The sequence below is a fragment of the Corvus kubaryi genome, unplaced genomic scaffold (genome assembly GCF_017639235.1).
Source record: "Corvus kubaryi isolate FWS band 111438036 unplaced genomic scaffold, C.kubaryi_AGA036_p1.0 138, whole genome shotgun sequence".
Lineage (NCBI taxonomy): Eukaryota > Metazoa > Chordata > Aves > Passeriformes > Corvidae > Corvus > Corvus kubaryi.
In genome coordinates this window covers 10,469,789-10,489,789 of record NW_024580672.1, presented here as the reverse complement: position 1 = coordinate 10,489,789, position 20,001 = coordinate 10,469,789, and the positions used below count along the sequence as shown (strand labels likewise).

The 20,001-nt window shown below is 57.9% G+C and overlaps 1 protein-coding gene across 8 annotated transcripts in view; it reads right to left on the bottom strand.

Moving 5' to 3' along the window:
- Positions 1 to 1,070: 1,070 nt before the first annotated feature.
- KCNIP2 (potassium voltage-gated channel interacting protein 2) overlaps positions 1,071 to 20,001 on the bottom strand; it is a 44,007-nt gene continuing 25,076 nt past the window's right edge. For 4 of the 8 annotated variants that reach the window (XM_042019154.1, XM_042019153.1, XM_042019155.1 and 1 more), the window contains exons 2-8: positions 5,601 to 5,725; positions 5,136 to 5,205; positions 4,968 to 5,038; positions 4,330 to 4,437; positions 3,834 to 3,938; positions 3,534 to 3,596; positions 1,071 to 3,203 (exon numbers count right to left, since the gene is read on the bottom strand). In XM_042019154.1, the coding sequence (XP_041875088.1) occupies positions 3,156 to 3,203; positions 3,534 to 3,596; positions 3,834 to 3,938; positions 4,330 to 4,437; positions 4,968 to 5,038; positions 5,136 to 5,205; positions 5,601 to 5,725 (590 nt within the window). In that variant the 3' untranslated portion in view covers positions 1,071 to 3,155. Of the gene's footprint in view, positions 3,204 to 3,533; positions 3,597 to 3,833; positions 3,939 to 4,329; positions 4,438 to 4,967; positions 5,039 to 5,135; positions 5,206 to 5,600; positions 5,726 to 6,841; positions 6,938 to 12,249; positions 17,404 to 17,648; positions 17,767 to 20,001 lie in introns of those variants that run through there. The other 4 variants (XM_042019151.1, XM_042019149.1, XM_042019156.1 and 1 more) reach the window with 3 other exon arrangements.

Sequence of the window (20,001 nt, the reverse complement as noted above, 5' to 3'; positions counted from 1 at the left end):
CCCCTTCCACCGCAACAGCTACCATCCCTGCACAAACCTTTTCCCATTTGGTGTGAAAAGGCTACGGCAGCATTTGAAGGCTGAGCCCCACAGCGCTGTTGTTCCCATTGTCACCTCAGCCTCTTTCCTGCCCTTCGCCCTGGGGACAAGGACCCAAGGGATCCTATCAGTGGCTCACAGCATCCCTGTGCCACAAGAGGGCACATCAAGCCCTTGGATGTCATTGCCCGAAATAGCAACCAGCCAAACAGAGCTCAGGGGATAGGATATACCGGGAAAAGTGGGTTAGAGGGAAAAATGTGCTCAGGCCCATTCATACTGCCATACACAGCCCTGGGCGATGGCCAGCAGCCTGAAAATGTCCCTGGAGAGTCAGAGGCTTTGGAAAGATCAGACTTGCTGCTTACCCAGTCCCACAATGGTAACTCCCCCCATGGCCAGAGCCCATCCTTTTAAGATATTTGGTCTCCAGGCAGATCTTTGCACTGAGCTTTCAGTTCCTGAACCACAGACTGTGTAATACTGGACCATTTTGCTGTCCCACATCAGGTGCATTACTCTCTTGTTCCACTGCTTTCTTTACTTACATGACTGTTTTACTTAGTTTTTCCCCAGTTCTCAATGCTGGCCTTTTCCAACAACTAGTGATTGCCCATCAGTTCATGTCGCTAAGAAAAAAAGTCCTTCCCAGTCCCTACCTACCTCCTCAAGATGGCAGGTGACCATGTTCCTGTTAGCTCAGCCTTAAATGCTACATCCTAACAAGGGCCACCTGGTCCTAATCTTGGGTTCACCCAGCAGCATCTGTGACAAGCTGAAAACACACCTGGCAGCCTGACTCCTGAAAAGTGACACGCTTGATGTAAGAGCTTCTTAACCTTAACACTTACAGCCTCTTAGCAGGGGAAAGTCTCTATTTAGAGGACCACCACCAGCCAAGCTCAGTGTGCACCCTGTCCCCCATGCAACCACAGTACCCCAAAAAGGATACCAACCCTCTGCAGAGACCCCTCGTTTTCCCTGCCCTCCCATCCCAGGCAGCTGACAGATGCAAAGACATAACGGTGGTGTGCATAGCATTGTGGTTAGATTTTATTGGTTTTTTGTTGATTTTTTTGTTTTGTTTTGTTTTTTAACTCATATAATTGTTATAATACAAAATATACAGACTGGAGATGCCAAGCAGGTTGTGGGTCACCATGCCCCAGGTCAGGGGGTCACACCATGCGACCTACAGCGTGAGGGGGGAGGCGGCATGTGGTCCACGTGGCAGGGGACAGTGGGTACCCCAGGGAGCCTGGGAGGAGGGAGAACAGGGCTGAAGAGATGGACGAGTAAGGCCCTCCCACCCTTAGGAGAATGCAAGTGGGAGCTCAGCCCCACAGCAAACCCAGGAACAGGTCTGTGAGATGAACAGTGTGTTGAATGAACCTAAAAAACACATCATGTCTGCGAGATGAATAGTGTGTCGCATGAGCCTAAAAAACACATCATATCTGCAAGGGCTGGGACAGGGACGGTCCCCCTGGGAAGCAGCCCTGTAGCTTTGGCTCAGAGCCCAAGGGGTTAAATTCTAATGTCTCCAACGCCAGGGGCTCAGCCTGGGTCTGGCCCAGCATGGGTGCTGATCCCAGACATTGCAGCTCAGGCCAGCCCAAACCACCTCTGGCCAAGGATACAGAAGAGTGGAGCCACAGCTGGGGTCTGCCACGGCTGGGTACATTCCCAGTGCCTGTGAGGGGCCTTTGGTGTTGGCATGGGATCATTAGCCCCTGGGCATCACTCTCCCAGCTGTGACTTGGAGTGGTATGTGGGCAGGACAGGCCTGCCTGCACACACCTGGCTCCAAGGAGCTGGTGGTGACAAAGACACCCAGGGTCCCCATCCCCAAGGTCCCCAAGCAGGCTCACATATGGCCATGCTGGGGAAAGGAGATGAGCCCCCTGCCCCAAGGTGACCCTCCAGCCTGCCAGCAGCATGGCAGCGACTCCTGTCTAACCCCAGCCTCGACTTTCTCCTCTAGGAGATGCTAGCTCAGCCATGTCACTAGCACAGTGCCTGTGGGAACACCTCTCTGCCTCGTTGCTCATTCCCCAGTCCTCTGGGCAGCAGGTGGGCTGGGATGGGCCAGGGCACAGGAGCAGGGCAAGGTCAGCAGCAAATGATGCCAGGAACACGACTGTGAGCCCTATGGGGGCAGAATGGCCACCAGGCACCAGCCCATCTCCCTCTTCTACGTGTCCCCACACCCTGGCTGTCATGTCCTCGGGAAGTGTTGGAAAGGGTGTCTCTCCACCAGAGCCTCCAAGTGGATCCCTGGGGTCCCTCTATGCCAGCACCCCAAACCTGAGGGACAGGGGCTGAGGTTGCAGCTCTCCCAGGCTTGCATCCTCCATCCTGGGGGACAAGTGCTACAAGAAGTCACCTCGGGGTCCCTTTAGCCTCCCCTCTCCCCCTGTCAGGGCAAGCCTCCTAACTCTAACTGGGATCCCTGGGGTCAGGCATGCTGCCCCATAGCTCATGCAGCAATGAACCCCAAGGGCTCACATGGCTGCCTTTTCCAGGCACGGCCCCTCTGCCCACCCACCGGCCCAGTGTCAGGACAAGGAGGGTGGCTGGTGGCTCACAGTGGACACACCGGACACACTCCCCACAGCAGGGCACAGCCAGGGCAGGGGAGGAAGCCGAGGCACTGGTGCCCGTTCCAAGACTTTATTGGTTTCTAGATAGTGTCGCTGGAGGGTTCAGGCTGGAGCCAGGACTGGGGGCTCCTGAGGCTGGGGAGGATCAGGGTAGGGGAGCTGTGGCTGCACAGGGTGGTGTGCACGGGGAAAACCTCTATTGCAGCCCAAGGCTGCATCTTTTCCATCAGGATTAGATGCAGGGAGGTCCATCCAGGTGAAATGCTCATCCTGTGCCAGCCATGCCCGTGCTCCAACATCAGGGAGCACCTGCTTGGGATCCCCCGAGGAAAGCAGAGCTGGGCCAGGGGAAAGGGAAGATTTCGGCACCGACTGCATCTCAGGGAAGGAAGGCCCCTTTCCATGGGGGTGTCTGTGCAGCCGGAGGAGGGGAGTCTCAAAGGAAAAGTCGAGAGAGAGAAGAAGGTTCTGGGCCCAGTGTCAGGAGAGCTCGTCTGGAGGCAGGTCTGGGAGCTAAATCACGCTGTCAAAGAGCTGCATGGATCGCATGATGTTCTCATCCTGTCAGGAGCAGGTGGGAAGCAGGCAAGTTGGGCACAGAATAGCAACCTGGGCAGCTCCCCCAAACCTGGCTGTACCCTCATGGCAGCTCTGGCACGTGGGACAAGAGCCCCAGGGATTACAGGCAGTTCCCAAGCCCTGCTAGGATCCACAGCTCTCCTCATCTGTACGGGGATGCTGGCATGGGTACAGTTCCCAAAGCAGAGCTCCAGCCTTGCCCCTGGGAGCCCTGGCTTCACCTCCTCTCTGCAGGAAGGAAGCAGGAGGGACAAAGGTCCCCAGGGAAGAGCGTGGTGACCTAGCTTAGACAAGAGCTGCCGGTGACTTTACCTTCTGGCAGGACTCCAGGAACTCCTCAATTGTCACCACGCCGTCCTTATTCCGGTCCATTTTCTGCAGACAAGCACAGCACAGGGGGCATAGCAGGGACAGCCCCAGCCCCAGGGAGAACCTGGTACCCCCTGACCAGATCCCACAGGGACTGGACACAGTGCATCCCTTCTCCCAGGCATGCCCAAGCACCAGCAGGACCAGCACAGCCCTGCTTCATCCCCAGAATGGGGTGTCTTCTACCGCACTCACTGCAGCTCTGTGCTGGAGCTCTGCTTCCCCGGGATGTACTCAGCTCACCTGGAAGAAGTTCTCCACATGCTCCCGGGGTGCTTCCTCCCGCATGGCCGGGTAGGTGTATTTGCCCATCATGTCATAGATGGACTTCATGATGTCCAGCATTTCCTGATGGGAAGGGGAGCAGGGTTGCAGTGTCAACTGCAGTTCAGCTCTGCCTCCACCTGGTCCCCAACCCGCACCTTTTTCTTGATGCTCCTGAAGGACCTGTGGGGTGCTCAGGTGTGTTTCTGCTGGCTCTGTGCACACTGTGGGGCCATGTGTGCACATGCATGCACAGTGGAGCCCCAAAGCTGCACACCACTCATCCACCCTCCATCCCGGAGTCCCACCAGTGCCAGGGGGCCAGGAGGGACACTTGCAAAGCTGAGCTCAAGTAAATATTGACCCCCTGAGCTCTCCTCCAGAGCTCAGCCAATACCCCCAAGTTCTGCCCTTGTCCCTGCCAGGTGCAGACCGGCACTGGCCCCGGGGACCAGTCTGGACCCCTCCATCCCACCTCTTTGGTGATGCAGCCATCTTTGTTCAGGTCATAGAGGTTGAAAGCCCAGTTCAGGCGATCATCAGTGGTGCCCCGCAGGATGGTGGACAGCCCAGACACAAAGTCCTGCAAGGATGGACAAGGCAGGCAAATGGGAGTTACAGCCACAAAGGGCCTCAGAGACACAGAGGGTACAGCCCTGCTTGATTCTCCTGCAGAGAGGAATTCAGCCCCAAAGCCAATGTGCCCTGGGGCTGGGCTGAAAAGGTGAAATGTTGGGTATCAAAAAGAGTCTGGGGAGAAAAAATTGCTTAACCCCATACATTTCCCACACTACTCCCTTGGGTCACAGCAAGCAAGAGGACAATGTGCATCATGACCTGCTGTTCAGCCAAAGCCTGAACAAGACCCAGCCATGGCTGTGTTTGCCGGTCTGGGTACCTACACAACCCTACCCAGAAAATACAGAAAGCCCTTTTTTGTTGCTTTTCATTGGTTTTCCATTGCCTCTGGGAATTTAATAAACTCCACTAGACCTGCAAAGCTCTTCATCCATCTGCAACAGCAACGCTGCTGACCCCAGCCCTTGGTCGCTGAAGGGATGTGCTCTCCTTGCCCCGCTGCAACCCATCGCCCCCTCCTTGGCCACAGCTCACCTCGAAGCTGACGGAGCCATCGTGGTCGGTGTCAAAGGCGTTGAAGAGGAAGGTGGCATAGGTGCTGGAGTCTGCAGGGAGGCAGACAGTGTGAGGGGGTGCTGTGTGACCCTCTGCCCCGCAGAGGCACCCATGTGTATAGGGACAGGGATTGGGATAGGCACTCACCTCCTTGAGGGAAGAACTGTGAATAGATCTGTTTGAAGTTTTCTTCATTGACAATGCCGCTCGGGCACTCCTGCCAGGGCAAGGCCACAGCGTCACTTCCACATTGCAAAAAAGGGCTGAGCACCCCCTTAAAACCCTGTGGCTCCTTTGCCTTGCCTCTCCAGCCCTGTGCACCTGGTGGGGTGGCTAGAAAGGCTGCTTGGAGCATCTCTCTGATCTTTTGGGCTGCACCCCTCGCTGGAGGGGCTCTGAGTCCCAGGCACCCAGGAAGGGGGCTCTCTGCACCCCAGGAAATGGAAAACAAGATCAGGTCTCCTCACTGAGCTCCCTGCAGGTAAGGTCAGGCTGTAGCCTTATATAAACTTCAACCCCAAGGTCCCAAAAACCTTCACAAACAAAGCACTACCCCAAGGTGGACATGGCAGCAGAGGTGGGGACTATCAGAGCTGGTCAAGGGGTACTCACATTCTTGAAGCCTCGGTACAGGACCTGCAGCTCTTTGCGGGTGAACTTGGTCTGTTCCTGGAGCTGCTCCAGCCCCTCGGGGCGGTGGCAGACGGTGGAGAGTTCAAACTCATCCTCAACACTGTCTGCAAGGAACCCAGGGGAAGAGAGGGTGGCTGAGGCCAGCACTGTCCTGCCCTATCTTGTCATGCCAGGGGGCAGGAGAGGCACCTTGCACAGCACACCCCTTCCTCTCACACCTGCCCAGGTTGACACATTTTTGGGGTGCTCTGCTCAGCCAGAGCTGGGTCTATGCCAGCAGGGGACACTCATAGACACCCTGGCTGCAGACCAGGGACTGACACTGGGCAACTACCCCGCCTCCAGTACAGCCCAGGCTGGGCAGAAAACAGGTGTGAAAACCCCCCAGTGCTGAAACACTCTCTGCCTGCCCTTCTCCTCCCACCAGCACAGGCATCTGCCCTGTGGAGTTCAGACCCTTGATGTCCTGCAGCACCAGGGCTCACGTCCAGCAGGAGAGTTGCCCCTCAGAACTCCCAGCCCCAAATGCTCCCCCCCCCGCCTTTCCAGATTCCATCCTGCCCACTGTGCTCCCACCTTCATCGATGGCTTCTCTCCACCATCTGCCAAGCTGCACAACCCCTGCCTGCAGCAACCAGCACCCTTAGACCCCACTCAGCCAAGAGTGGCACATAGCCCCTCTCCATGGGATGGTTCAGACCCTGCCCCTCCATACTCACCTCTTCCCAGGGGGAATTGGCTTGCACTGTGGAGCGGGGAGAGATCCTGACCAGGGGCTTGGACTCACCAAGGGGCCAAGCACACCCAGTACAGGGGGTTAGGGGACTCTGCACTCACTCCCTGCTCAGACTCTTTCATCCCCCCATCACACCTCCATCTCCAAACCGACCCTGAACTTAGAGAAACAAAGTCCCACCCCTTAAACTAGTGCCGGGAGGGCCCCGCTGCCCTGAGCCAGCTCCCAAGCGGTTCCTGCCGCTGTGCATCCCGTGGGAGCTGCTCCAGGGAGATGAAGAGGGAGAAAACCAGCCTGTGAGCCGGTAAAGACAGAGGTAGGTGCAGAGCCCATGGGATCGGACCCCTCCAGGGCAGGGCTGATCCTGACAGCCAGGGCAGGGGAGAGGTGGAGGCGTCCCCTTCCCGCAGGCAGGGCCAGGGCGGAGAGCAGGCAGCAGCACCGCCGGGGACAAACACACACAAAGGCAAGAAGAAGCACTTGCTTTCACTGAGCGAGGGGATGGATTTGGGCCGGCAGCAGGGCAGCAGTTTGAGGAATCGCTGCTTCAGCGCTTTTTTAGTTTGGACTGGCGGGTTGCCTGGAAGAAAGAAGGAGTCACCAAGCAGAAGAAGAGTTAACAGAGCATCAGCCCCCGGTCCCGACGGGCAGCAGGGATGGGCACCCGGCGCAGGGTGATCTGAGCGGAGGCAGCACATGCAGCGTGAGGCTGGAGGAGCAGGAAGGCAAAACCCAGCCCAGGCTCTGGTCGGCCTTCCTGCTCAATCCCAGGACAAACCCGGCACTGGAGTATCCATCCTTGGGGAGGATGGGGGCAACCCTGCTAGGCTACCCACACCCAGCACCTCTGTACACCCCCATCATGCCGGGGTGCACTGGAGACTCCCAGGAGCCCAGAGAGTCGGGAAATGGCAGGGCCTGACTCTGTCCTTTAGCCTTGAGGACAAATACCTGCTCCCCGGGGATCTGCCCCGAGGGACTCTGCAGGGAGGCAGGGCAGGATGAAGCCCAAGAACAGCCTGTGGCTGAGCCAGGGCATTGCATCTTCCCCAAGCTCGGGCTGGGTTTGATCCTGCTGGCACCCAAGGGCTGAAGGCAAAGCATGCACCGGAACCCCCATGCAGCCCAGACTGCAGCATGCACCCCCACCCCAGTGCAGCGCTGGGACCCGAGCCCAGGGACCTGCTTTGAGACAGCCAGACGGGGAACGGGGCTCAGGGCTTTGCCTTGGCCAGGCTGCGGGGCTGTGTGAGGGATTACCCACAGCAGCCTGGCCCATGGCCATTGCATCCAAGTCGCCCTGCATTAATAGTAGGTCCTGTACTGACCCCACTGCCACCCCCTGTTCCCCCATTTGGGCCCCAGTGGTTTCACTCAGCCCCATCTCTCCCAGCTGGTGTTGCCCCATGGCTGCAGACCCCCTCCCTCCCTTCCCACAGTACCTCAAGCCAGCAAACTCAGCGCAGGACTAATGCTGCAGGTAGGGAAAGGAGGAAGAGGAGCGGATGAAGGCTATGCTGGGCTCAAGCCTCCAAAGAGAGGCAGGCACCAGCATGGGAACAAATGGGACGAAAGGTGCAAAGTCCCTTTGGGGCTCTGGTTTGTCACTGTGTTTGCTCCAAGCATCCTGTACCTCTGCAAGCAGCAGGTCACAATGTCTATGTGTCCTGAGTCCCGGTTTTGGGGTTGTTTCTCTAGGGTTCTAGCAGATTGCTGCCACAGAAACACTTTCTCAGCCTTGTGGGGCTAAGCTGAGCCCCAGGTGCCAGGAAAATGATGTTCTGTGGTACCCAGCTCCAGGACAGGGATATGGGTGCACATACAGCAGCCACTGCTAGGCAGGTTGGCCCCAAAGTGCCCACAGGTAGAATCTGGGAGCCTCTGAGCTCACACCAAGGCAGCTCCATCATTCTGAGGGATAGAGAATAGCTCCAGGAGGTCATGGTTCCAGCAGGACATCACACAAAGCCACTCAAAGAGCGTAAATTCTCCCCAGGGATGTGGCATCCACAGCAGGGCGACAGTGATGTGCAAATGTATAGGGATGAACAAACGCACCCCCCCTGGCATTTGTCGGGGGGTGACAGGGGCAAGGGTGAGGACCAGGATCTTGGCGCTGGCAGAGCAGCACAACCTGGCTCCTGTCTGCTCCAGGGTTTGCAGGCAGGTGAGGAAAGAGGATTTTTCCTTCCTAGAAGTGGGCATCAGTTGTACATAAACCATGATTTTGTCCCAGCTATGCTTACAGGGCCTTAATTTGCAGAGGGAAAGGGAAATTGCACCTTTCAGCCTTCCAAGGATGCTCTGGGGCCAGGTGCCTCCTGCAGAGCTGAGCTGCAGGAAAAGACCTGGCAGGCAGAAGTATCCCCTTTGCTGAGAGGGAAGGGACAGGGTGGGCAGAGCAACACCCAGTGCCAGGGTGATGGGCCCGGGAGGGAGCAGGGCAGGAGGGAAACCACACAGCGAGAGAGATGCAACAGAGAGTAAACTGTGGTTGGACTCACAGGGGCAGCAGGTATAGGCACGTGCAGTAGGTCAGGTCGGGTGCAAGTTACACTTTAGTTTGTTATAAAGAAGGAAAAAGAAAAAAATAAGGAACATGGGCGTTTTCTCAAGGAGGAAACCGAAGGGGGCCCGATTCCAGGGTCCCCAGGGCAGGGGAGGGAGCACATTCAGCACATGCAGCTTAATAACAGGAGAGGGGTGACCAGGACTGGGGTTTTGCTGTCCTGGCTTTAGTGAACACAAGGGCTCTGCTGGGTCGGACACACCAGCCTCTTTCTGTCCCCAGCATCCAAACCACAAGCAAGTCTGGGAGCTCCCCCTTGCTGGGGAACAGCTCTGGCCGAAGATGAGGAGCAGAGCCCAGCTGTGTGCTGCCACTCTGGACACAAGGGACATTGCAGCACGAAGCCCTGTTCCTGCCAGCAACAGCTCCTTTTCCAGATGCTGCTCTGCTCTCCACCCTTCTGCAAGGGCCATCCAGTGGCTGGTATAGAACAAAAAGGGCTGGCAGTGTTTTATCTGCGGCGGGAGGTCTGCGGGGTTAAGTGGCTTGTCGCTTCCCATGCATCACTCCGCAGCTCGGCGACTTCGAAACACACATGAACACACACAAACTGAGACTCCATCCATGAGCAGCACCAGAAGGGGAAGAGATTTCACATCCCCACTTCCACATGCTGTTGAAATGAATCCCTAAGGCTGGCTCCAAGGGGACCTACAGTGGGTAGATCCCTGCCCCCAGCAATGATTGCCATCAGGATGGCCACGGACCACTTTGTATCGAGCCACCAGCAGCTGATGTGTCCTTGGGGGCTGGATCCAGCCAATGCCACCATGCTGAGGGTTACCCGGTGCTGGACTGATACCCCCTTCCCACAGAGGAGCCAAGCCTGGGCTGCTCCGTGGTCTCCCCAGAGGAAAAGCAGGACACAGAGTCAGTCTGATGCACAACAATGTCCCTGTCCTCCCATAGAGCCACAGCCACCAGTGACCCCACAGTGACAGCTGGATGGGGAGACCAACCCACCCGTTCCATGGCACCCTTCTACTAGAAAAGACTCTACAATAACAAACCAACAGGCAGTGCCAAAACTCCCCCATCACTGTCAGTAACTTGTCAATAAATGCTTGATCATGATGGGTGGAAAATGTGCTTCCCATGATAAGACCCCCACAGTGTCCCCAGCCCAGCTCCTGGGCACAGCAACATTCCAGGAGGGGAGCAGAGCACCCACAGCCCCTGCTTGGCCCCGTGGGGCAGCATTGGGTCAGTTGGCAGGTCAGGAGGAGCTGGTATCCCAATGCTGACCTGAACCCACCTGCCCCTAAAACCTATGGCTGACAGTCATCCCTGTGCAGGGCTCAGCCACTCAGGGAAGTACCCAGCCTCAGGCAGTGCCATCAACCACAGCTCTCTGGAGTCTGCAAGGAGGGTCAGCAGGAGGAAGAGTGAGTCCCCCCAGCCGCCCTGGGGAGGCCAGGATGTGTCCCACTAGCAGCAGCTCTGCAAATGACCCTCATCAGTCAGCAATGCAGAGCCAAGTGTAGCAAAGGTGCCAGACAGTCATCCATCAGAGAAATGAAATCAGAGCTGCCATCTCCTGGGGCCAGAGAGTCCTTGTCCTGGGGGTGGGACAGAGCTGGAAGCAGCAAAGCTGCCAAGCGAGCTGCGGTTCATGGGACAGCAGAGGCTCAGGACCAGGATATTCCCCAGTACCAGAGGGAGGAACAGCTGCACAACCCTTGTACTGAGCAAACCCCAGAGGAAGGGGGTACCATGGGCCAGAATGGGCCACAGAGCCAAGTGGGGCTCACAGCAGTGCTGTCCCCACTCCCATCTCCAGCCTGTGACAGTGCTCCCAGATAGCCTGGCTGTGCCCAAAGGAGATGTTACAGAATAATAATTTGTTCAGTCCACACCACATACAAAACGTTGCAAGCAGGGAATGGAACAGGATACACATCCCAAGGGACAGGATGGGACAGCCAGATGCATCACCCTGCTGCAAAACCCACACACAGGGATATATCCTGCCCCCATTGGCACCTCCTCTGGCAGCAGGAACCAGCACATCCAAGGTGCCAGAGGAGCTACCCAAAAAAATGCCTCAGCAGAGCAGCAGCTCCTCTTGGCTGCAAGCAGTGTGTTCCACAAGAGAGCTGGTGCTCTGCATACCCATTACCCAGCCATCCATACCCTCCACAGTAAGGCACAGGGACAAGGAGTGGATGTGCTTCAGCCACAGCCCAGCCAGATCCCAGGCAGCTCAGGGACATCCTCCATCAGAAGGGGGTTGAAAGCACCTCCTGGGCACAGCACCTTCATGTCCTCCCCTCCCTCTGCTCTACTACTAATTGCTCCTCTGATCACTCCTATCCACACAGCCTCCCATTCCGAGATCTGGCTACCCGAGGGGATGTGATCTGCAGTCCCTTCATCTCACAGCATCCCCAGTGTCAGCAAGGAGGCAGAGAAGATGGCAGCAAACCAGCCCCAAAACACATTCATGCAAAGTCTGTTGGCAGCCCTTGTCTGAGCTGGGACTGTCCGTGGCACAGTCGAGGAAGGCAGCCAAAGGAAACAAGGCATCAGCACCACGCAGCTCCCTGCACTCCCACCCTCACCAGCCACAACCAACAGGTCCTGTATCCATTGCTCTGACATATTTTGGGTCCTCCTCTTTGGCCACATCCAGCCCTATCCTCAGTACCCACTTGCCAAACCAGGAAGCACAACACCCACAGCATCCTCTTCCTTCCCCAGCCCTGGCACAGCCCCACAGGGAGGGCAAAGGGGCTCTAGCCTCTTTTGCCACACTTCCCCCATAGCCACCAGTTCCTGTAGCAGTGGGAAAGCTTTGCTCTGCATGGTGCTGCACCCCACATCCATGGCTCTTTTCTCCCAGCTCACACCTCCTCAGCTGCAGTTACCTGCAGTCCTTTTCCCCATCATCTGACAAAGCCCAGCCCTCTGCATCCCCTTGCCCTGAGACTCCAACAGCCCAGACAGTTTCCATCCCCCAGCACCCCACACATCACTGCATCCCAGTGCCTCAAGACCCAGATATCCCCCACCCTAATGCTCGCAGACACCCTACATTTCTAGCATCCTGCACCCAACACCACACATTCCAATGTCCACAAATATTCCCACCCAATATCCTAACACTCTGAAACACCCCCAGACACCCCTACTTCCCCAGTTCCCTACATCCTACTGCTGCCAGACACTCCAATGCCCTCCTCCCCCCCCAACAAAGCCCTAAACCACACTAATCCTTCAAAAACTCCCCTAAGCACCCTGCAGCTCTTGGGATAGGAGGAGCACCTCCACCACAACATCCCCATCTCGTTGCAACCCCATCCCCATCCCTGTCCCCATCCCACCTCCCCTGGTCAGGTCGATGATGCCCAGGGCATGGAGTATCTTGAGGCTGGAGCAGAGCAGCAGGATGATGCCCACCGTTTGCAGCCCCTGCAGGTCCCAGGGTGCCTCAGCCGCCATCCCCCAGACACGCAGCCCCAGCCGGCAGCTGCTCTGGCAGCAACAGACCCAGCAACGCAGGAGAGGGGAGGGCAGGGGAGGAGAGACCTGCCTTGGCCCTCCCTCTTCCTGACCTGGCACCCACTGTGGTCCCTCGGGACACCCAGGCTGCAGAGAAGGAGAGTCCACGGAACTTCCCAAGGGACTTAGGGGTCAGGTCTCCCCCAGGGCACGCCTGCACTACGCAGCCTGGCACAGGCACCCACAAAGGGGTGCAGAACTAGCACCAGTGGGTGCGTGGAGGTGGAGGAGGATCAGCTGCAATGACTTCCACCCCAACAGCATCTTGTGGTGGAACTGGAGCTGAGCAGTCTGCAGGGACCCTCGAGCTCATCACACACTACAGGGATACTGCTGCTACCAGCCCAGGGACCAGCTCTGCCCAGGAAATCCCCTCTGCCGCATCACAAACCACCAAACCTTCCCCCCAACAGTGTCCCTACCTTGCATGGCAGGAGTTCCCCGCCTTGGAGCTCAGCCTTGTCTGCTGATCACCTCCACAGACATCTGCAACCCTCATCTCTTCCCTCTTCCTCTGCATCTCTGCACCAGCAAGTCAGTCACAGCCACGGCTGGGGGCTGCCAGCCCTGGGTACCTTGCGTGCTGCTGGAGAGAAATGTGCTCTACAGGGTGCAAACGTGCCCCACAGGGTGCTGCCTGGAGGGAGGGCAGCACGTCAGGGACAGCCAGGGTGGGTGCTCCCCACAGCCCACCCAAAGTCCTGCTTTGAGGGCAGCAGGACAGATTCCAGCCTGGCAACAGTGGTTATTAGAAAGTCTCTTTCTGGCAGCTGTCTATGCACCTCTCACCTAAAAGCTGCTTCTGACGAGGCCACCTCCTGCCCCAGCAGTACAACAAGCCCCAGGGCAGGCACCCATGGGGGAATGAGACATTCTCCTGTATCCCTGGGAGGGGATGCTGCAGCCAAGCATGGATGGCACATCAGATGTCCTACTACCTGCACTCCAGGGACCATGGACTCCATACTACCTAGAGCCCAGTCCAGGGCACTTGTATTCCCACCTGTGCCCAGTCCTGGGGTCTAGTCCTGCCCCTCACAGGGGAGAGGTGAAGGAGACCCCATTGAGCTCCCACAGCACCCTGCAGCCTAACACAACCCTGCACTAGAGAGTGCCAACTTCTCCCACTGCACTTGAAGGTTTCACCCTCCCCCAACAGAGCAGGGCTATAAAGAAGGGCTGTCCCAATGGGCTCCTTTGCTCTCTAGATCTCTTGCTTTTTCTCCAGCCTGTGATTTTCTCACTTCCCTGTGGCTGAGTGGTCTCCTGCCCCTCCATCTGCTGGCTCAGAGCCCATCCTGGGACACAGTGGGGGCCCTGCTCCATGTTCAGCTGGGTCCCCTTGCTCCCCTCTCCAGGCACATCAGCAACAGTAAGAGCAAATCAGGCCAGAGGGAATCAGGAAGGAAGCAGTGTGAAAAGTGATTAACACAAGGCCAGAGGGAGAAGAGATTCAACAAGCTAATTAGCTCTGGCTGGGCTGAGCAGGACGTGTCACCATGCAGCAGCAGAGGCACAGGGTGCACTACAGGTGCTGTGGTCCTTGGGGAGCTCAGGGCTGCCGGGAGAGCCAACACATCCTGCCCAGCCCTAGAGCCTGGCAAACCTGCTAGGCCTTGGAAAGGCAAGGGTTAAATCCACTGCATACGGGGAAATCTCTGGTGCAGCCCAGCCCAGGGAACCCCAAAGTTCAGCCTGGAGTGTCTGCAGCTGTTCTGGGCTAGATTTCGATGCTCCAAGATCTACCCCCCTGCAGCAAGCTCACCTTGACCTCTGGGGTCTGTCAAACCCACCAGGCTGGATGATGCCCTGAGCCCAGGCACCAAAGCATCACACCCCGAAGGGCCAGTCCCTCCTGCAGCCAAGACGCAGCACTCCTGCCAAAGAGGTTCCTGGAAAGCAGGAGGAATCAGGGCTTGGCACAGGACTTTGCTCTCACCAGCACCTTGGGGATGCTTGCTTTCTCCCCTCTCCAGAGGGACCCTCACCCTGAGCCAGCCATGAGGAGGTGTCCATACTGCTCATTGCCACCACCCTCCTGGCACCGTCTGGGGTGCCAGTGGCACCCAGGCATGATGCTGCTCCCTCCTGTTTCTCCCCAGATTCTGGAAGGGTTTGGCACCCTCCCAGCCCTGCTTCTCTCTCCGTATCCTGAGCTCTGCGGCAGCAGCCTCCAGGGAAGGCAGAGGCCAGCACACCCCATGTTGGGGGCTCTCCAAGACACCCCCAATCCTGCCTGCCCTCCAGCACGTACCCTGAACAGCCAAGGCAGGAACAGCCCCGGGCAGGCACCAATTATCCTGCCGACAGCAATCTGCAACTTCATTTAATATTAATCTGTGGCTGGGCTACGCGGGTGGCTCTCCCGCCTTCTCCCTCCTGCCATCCCTCCTCCCAGCCAGGACCGATTGCTCTGCGCTGAATTATTGATGCTGCACTTCAAGAGGCAAAATTGATAGTGTTTCTCTCCACCTGCCCCATCCTGAGCACTTGGCCAAAGCAGGCTCTCGGCAGGGGTCTGAGAGCCTCCTACATGGGTCTGCCAAGAGATGTTCAGGGCTGGGGACAGGCACAATGGCACAGGGCAGAGGTGGGGTGACACAGTCCATCATTGATTATCCAGCTGGTAAACAATGTCAGTTCCAGCACTGATCACCCTGAAGATCCTGGAGCACAGTGCACTCCTGGGAGATGCTCCATTGCTGCTGCCAGGCGATGGCTGTGCCTGTGCCACCAAGCCTGTGGCAGGATCCAAGGGGGTACAGTGCCAAGCAGACAGGACAAGGGGTCGCAGACAGTCAGCACTTCTGTCCGAGCCCTTTCTCAGCAAAGTGCCAGCTCCAAATGAAGGATGGGGTGCTTGGGGCCTCATCCAGCTGAGTTTGGGAATGCAGCAAGCCTGGCATTGCCCCAGGATCTTGTTGCAAGATGCTCCCACTGAACCATTCCCCAGGCTTAGAGAGATTGGCTTGGTCCCCTCTGGAGCTGCTCCATTCCCAGTCCATCACTGTGGTGGCGCAACACCTCCCAGCACAATCTATCCATGGGATACAACCAGCACAGCCTGTGCAGACAAACAGCCACGGCAGGGGACCAGCAGGGATGGGGCAGGGAGAGCATGGGCCAGCAGCCGGGACAGGGGAAGCACGGCCGGCAGCATCGATGGCTCCGGAGCAGGTGGCAGAGCCTGGTGTCCATTAGCAGACCCGAGCCATTAGCATTTGGTTTCAGGCTCTTTGCAGTCTCTGGGCTGTCACTGTTGACCGAGCCACGGCTTGTAAACAACCCCTGGAGGGGCACACTATTTTCCAGCCCCAGACACTGTCTGGGACCTTCCCTGGAGAGCAAAATCCTACCTGCTGCCTCTCGAGTCAAGAGGGGAAGTAACCTATGCAACAGCATCTCACCCCCATCCCAAACCACTGTCATTCACACACAGGACTCCTCATACAGTGCCCAGGGCTCAGCTTAACCTCAGCCAGTTTCTGCCCCTCACGTGACATGTTTCCCTCTCCTCTGGGCCACTTTAGGCAATGGGAGTAATTGCTGGCAATCCAGGGCACCTGGATCCTATTCCCACCCTCACAGCTGGGGCACATCTCCAGCCAAGCCAGAGGGAACTGCAGCTCCTCAGCAAGAGAGTGTGGGTGGAGGGGGACAGGCATGCCCCTGTTCCTTCTGGAGGGGTGACAGATGACCGGGACAAGGGTGGACACAGGATGCCCCATCTCTGATGTCCCACTCTGGCCCATGCTAGGGAAAAGTCAATTGCAGGTGGACAAGGAGTGTGCCCCAGGAAACAGAGGAGCCACACAAGGCAAGGAGCAGCCCCTGCCTTGTCCTGAGCCCCTCAGCAGGGTTGCTGCAGGGGCTGGGGGCTTTCTGTCTCCACTCTTTCCACTGCACCTGGGAGGTGCAGAACAGCTGCAATCAATGCCACCGGTTTTGGCACAAAGCTTCGGGCAGCTACATGGGGAAGCAAAAGCACTGGGAAGGGGTAAAGCAGCATCTGGGGGAGGCACCTCCAAATCACCAGCAGAACTGGGGAGGGGGAATCCACCCTGGGCACAGTCAGCATGCCCTCCCCTGGCACTCACAAGGCAGGGTGTCTGTCAGTTAGGTCAGCTCCTGCCTCCGTTTCCCTCCTGGTATGATCCACCTAGGAGTGCATCTGCTGCTGGAGCACAGGGACTTAGCAAGCAGCTAAGCAGTAATGAAAACTTCCACCCATCTTTCCTGCCCTTCGATCAGGTTCACAGGGTCAGAGGGAGAGTTCCCCCTGATCTGCCCCCCTCCCTCCCTCCCTATCCCCAGGCACAGCCAACCAGTAGGTGCAGTCTCAGGGTGCTGCCTGCTCCACTGTTTGTGGAGGGGAGCATTCACCACTACATCCAGCCTATGCGGGAGCCAGTGCTGGAGAAACAGAGCGGAATATCCCAGGGCACCAGTAGACCGGGAAGTTCTCTGTCTCCTCCTCACCCTGTGCATGCCCCGACGCCAAGGGCCAGGCAGGCTGCGGCATCCTTCAGAGAGGGGTGTGCAGGCATGGGCAGGGGCTGGGTGGGACCCTTCACACAACCATCACCCTGGGAGCCCAGGGAGCACCCAGGCAAGCAGTCCTGACCTCCCTCCCACCACGCACAAAGCAGAGTGCCCCGAGTGGATCCAGATTCTGCCAAGTGCGTCCCATGCACACCACTCAGCGCCTCGCACAGCCCATCCATAGCTGGACAGCTCCCTCTGTGTCCTCCCACCCTGCCCAAGGGTGGGGAGAGCCAGGAACAGGGAGCCCAGCATGCACCCATCCTGCCTGAGCCTGGCTGCTCTGAAGCCTGGTGCTGAGTCCAACATCTCATGTGCAGGGTGAGGTGACCGCAGTCTCTGGGAACACCTTGCTCCTGTGGGGGGGCTGCGAAACACCCTAGTGCCCACATATATGCTCACGCACAGTCCCAGCCCACAGCAGCCCAGCACACATCAAAGTCACCACCACACAGCAGACACCCTGCCTGCCCTGTCCCTTCCCCACATCCCCAGCCACTGGGACAGGCAGGATGCTCTGCTCCTTGCACCCTGTGCCCCTACAAGCAGCCGACGGACCCCATGTCCCAGGACTCTCTCATGGATGCAGCAGCCTTGGAGCATCCTCGGGGGCAGCTCTGGACACCCACCACCTGCCCCTCGTGTCCCCGGAGGTGACAGCACCGCCCACACCCGTTACCTTCCAAGGACACAGGCTCGAAGAGGCCAAATTGCTCCAGCACCTTGACGAAGAGGACCAGGACCACCAGCACTGCAATCATCTCAAGGCCTTCCAGGTTCATGGTGGGGGTGTCTCATGGCCCCTCACTCCCCACCCCTCCCCAGCACAGCCCTTGAGCCCCCTCACCCCAGCACATCAGCCGCCAGACCCCACATCCCAGGGACACCCGCCTGTGTCCCTGGTGGGGGTTCAGCTGCCACCCCCTACTCAGGGGCACCCGCCATCAGCCATGGGTGAGTGAGGGGTCAGCGCGGGGCTGTGGTAGGAGGCTCAGGGAGCCACGGCCGAGAGCCCAGGCAGAGCAGGGCCGTGCCTGCGAGTAAGAGTGGAGAGAGGCCAAGTGGAGGGAGGCGTGGGGGGTGGTGAGGATGGGGGGGTCGGGGGGGAAAAGAAGGCATGCCCTCCCATTCCAATGACACCACCTCCATCGATTTGCTTAATGCAGTTGCTAAGGAAACGGGCCACAGATATTAAAAGGCACTCGGTTCCCAGGGGGGGACACGGGGAGGGGCAGGATGCTGGGCACTGGCAAAACATCCAGGATGGGGATGACTCAGGTTTGTCCTCTGTGCCCCAGACATGTGCCTGCCCCACGGGGACCAACGTGGCTGAACGCCTCAACATCTCCCTCCTGGAGAGTGTCTGGGGCAACAACTCCAACTGCCCCATTTCCAAGCAGGCAGATGGCTCCACCTGTTTTGCTAGGAACACCAAGGGAAGATGGGGAGCAGGTCTGGGAGAACAGGCTGGGAGCAGAGGCTGTGATGCAGGATGCCCAAGACACTGCCAGAGCCCAAGTGGTGCAGCAATGAGCAGGAGAGGAGGAGATGCAGGGGCTAGGAGCCCAGCCAAGGTCACAGAGCAGCTGGAAACAGAGGGTGACCCTGGCATCCATGTGGCTCGAGCACACATCCACATACAGCCAATGGGGCTAAACTGAGTTCTGCTCTTTTTGAACAGCACTCCAGCCCTTGCCTGGCTGTTTGATCACAAGCCACAGGGACCACCGGGGATCCAGGTGCCTGTGGTCACTGCCTATCACCAGGGGTCAGCACCCCTTGTGGTCTTCCCCCAGGGATGCCACCGGCACTGCCCATCTCCAGGTGGATAATTCCCACATGGTACACGATGCAAGATCAGTCCTAACTCCAGCACGAGTGTGGTAAGCAGGGAGCAGGGCTGCCCCCATGCCACTGCTGCCCCCCACCCTTCCCAGTTCCCCCCGGGAGCAAGGCCAGCTGACACAGCTACAGCGGGGTGGCCATGTCCAGGCTATTGAGCAGACCCCCAGCAAGAGGTCCCAGCAGGTCTGCCCCACACCAGTCTCCCAGGAAACCCCATTACTGGCCCAGTAGGCTGCAGGTTGGTCCCCTGGCAGGGGATGGAGAGGGCTGGTGTGTCAGTCCCAGGTCGTGGCATAGCCTGGCTATCTAGTGGCTCCGTGCCACCAGGCTCAGCATCTCCTGCCCACCTGGGGCACACTCCCAAGGTTGTTCTAACACCAGCAGAAGATGACAGAGATGCATCAGAGGCCTCCTGGGGAAAGAGCTGAAAGTCTTCCCTCAGGAAACATTCCTCAGGCTGAAAGTTTTCAGACCTGGCATTTCCTTTCCTTGGAAAGAGGTGAGTTTTCAGGCACTGAGACTAGATTTCATGTGTCTGCCTCCCAGTTTTGCCCTCGAGTCAATCCCTCCGGGCTGGGGTGGCACAGACCTGTTGCACTCCTGCAGGAAGTTTCCCACTGATGTCAACTGCATTTTTAAAGCCACTTTTCCTGCTGAGCCCCAGTTACAACCCATCCTCTCCTCAAGCCTCCAGCTGCTTCCAGTGCCGATGCCTGTCCTGCAGGCCATGAGTCTATTTTTGCAGCCTAATTTTGGCCAAACATAGAGGAAGATGAGCCTTTCCAGCCTGATCCAGAGGGTTTAGGGCAGCTTCTCTGCAAAGGGAACCTGCTGAGCCCATGTGAACGGGCTATCATCAGCCCCTCATGTGTCTCTGGCAGCATTGTGGGATGCTGGGGCTGAAGGGCACAGTGGCAGGTCAGTCATGGAGCTTCCCCACCTGCCCCTGTGCCTCTCCCCTGCCAGCTGTCCTCCCCAGCGGAGCAGTGATAATTCTCCCGCTGGCCACCATGTCAGGATTACATATTTCCATGCTGGAGCCATTAATAAAACCCTCCACTGTTTGCTGCCAGCATGAGACAGAATCCCACCAGGACCAGCACAGGCACCCGGCACTGGTCCCGTGTCCCACTGTGACACACTGCGCCCAGCTCCCAGCACCACCAAACTCCCCAGAGCATATTCCC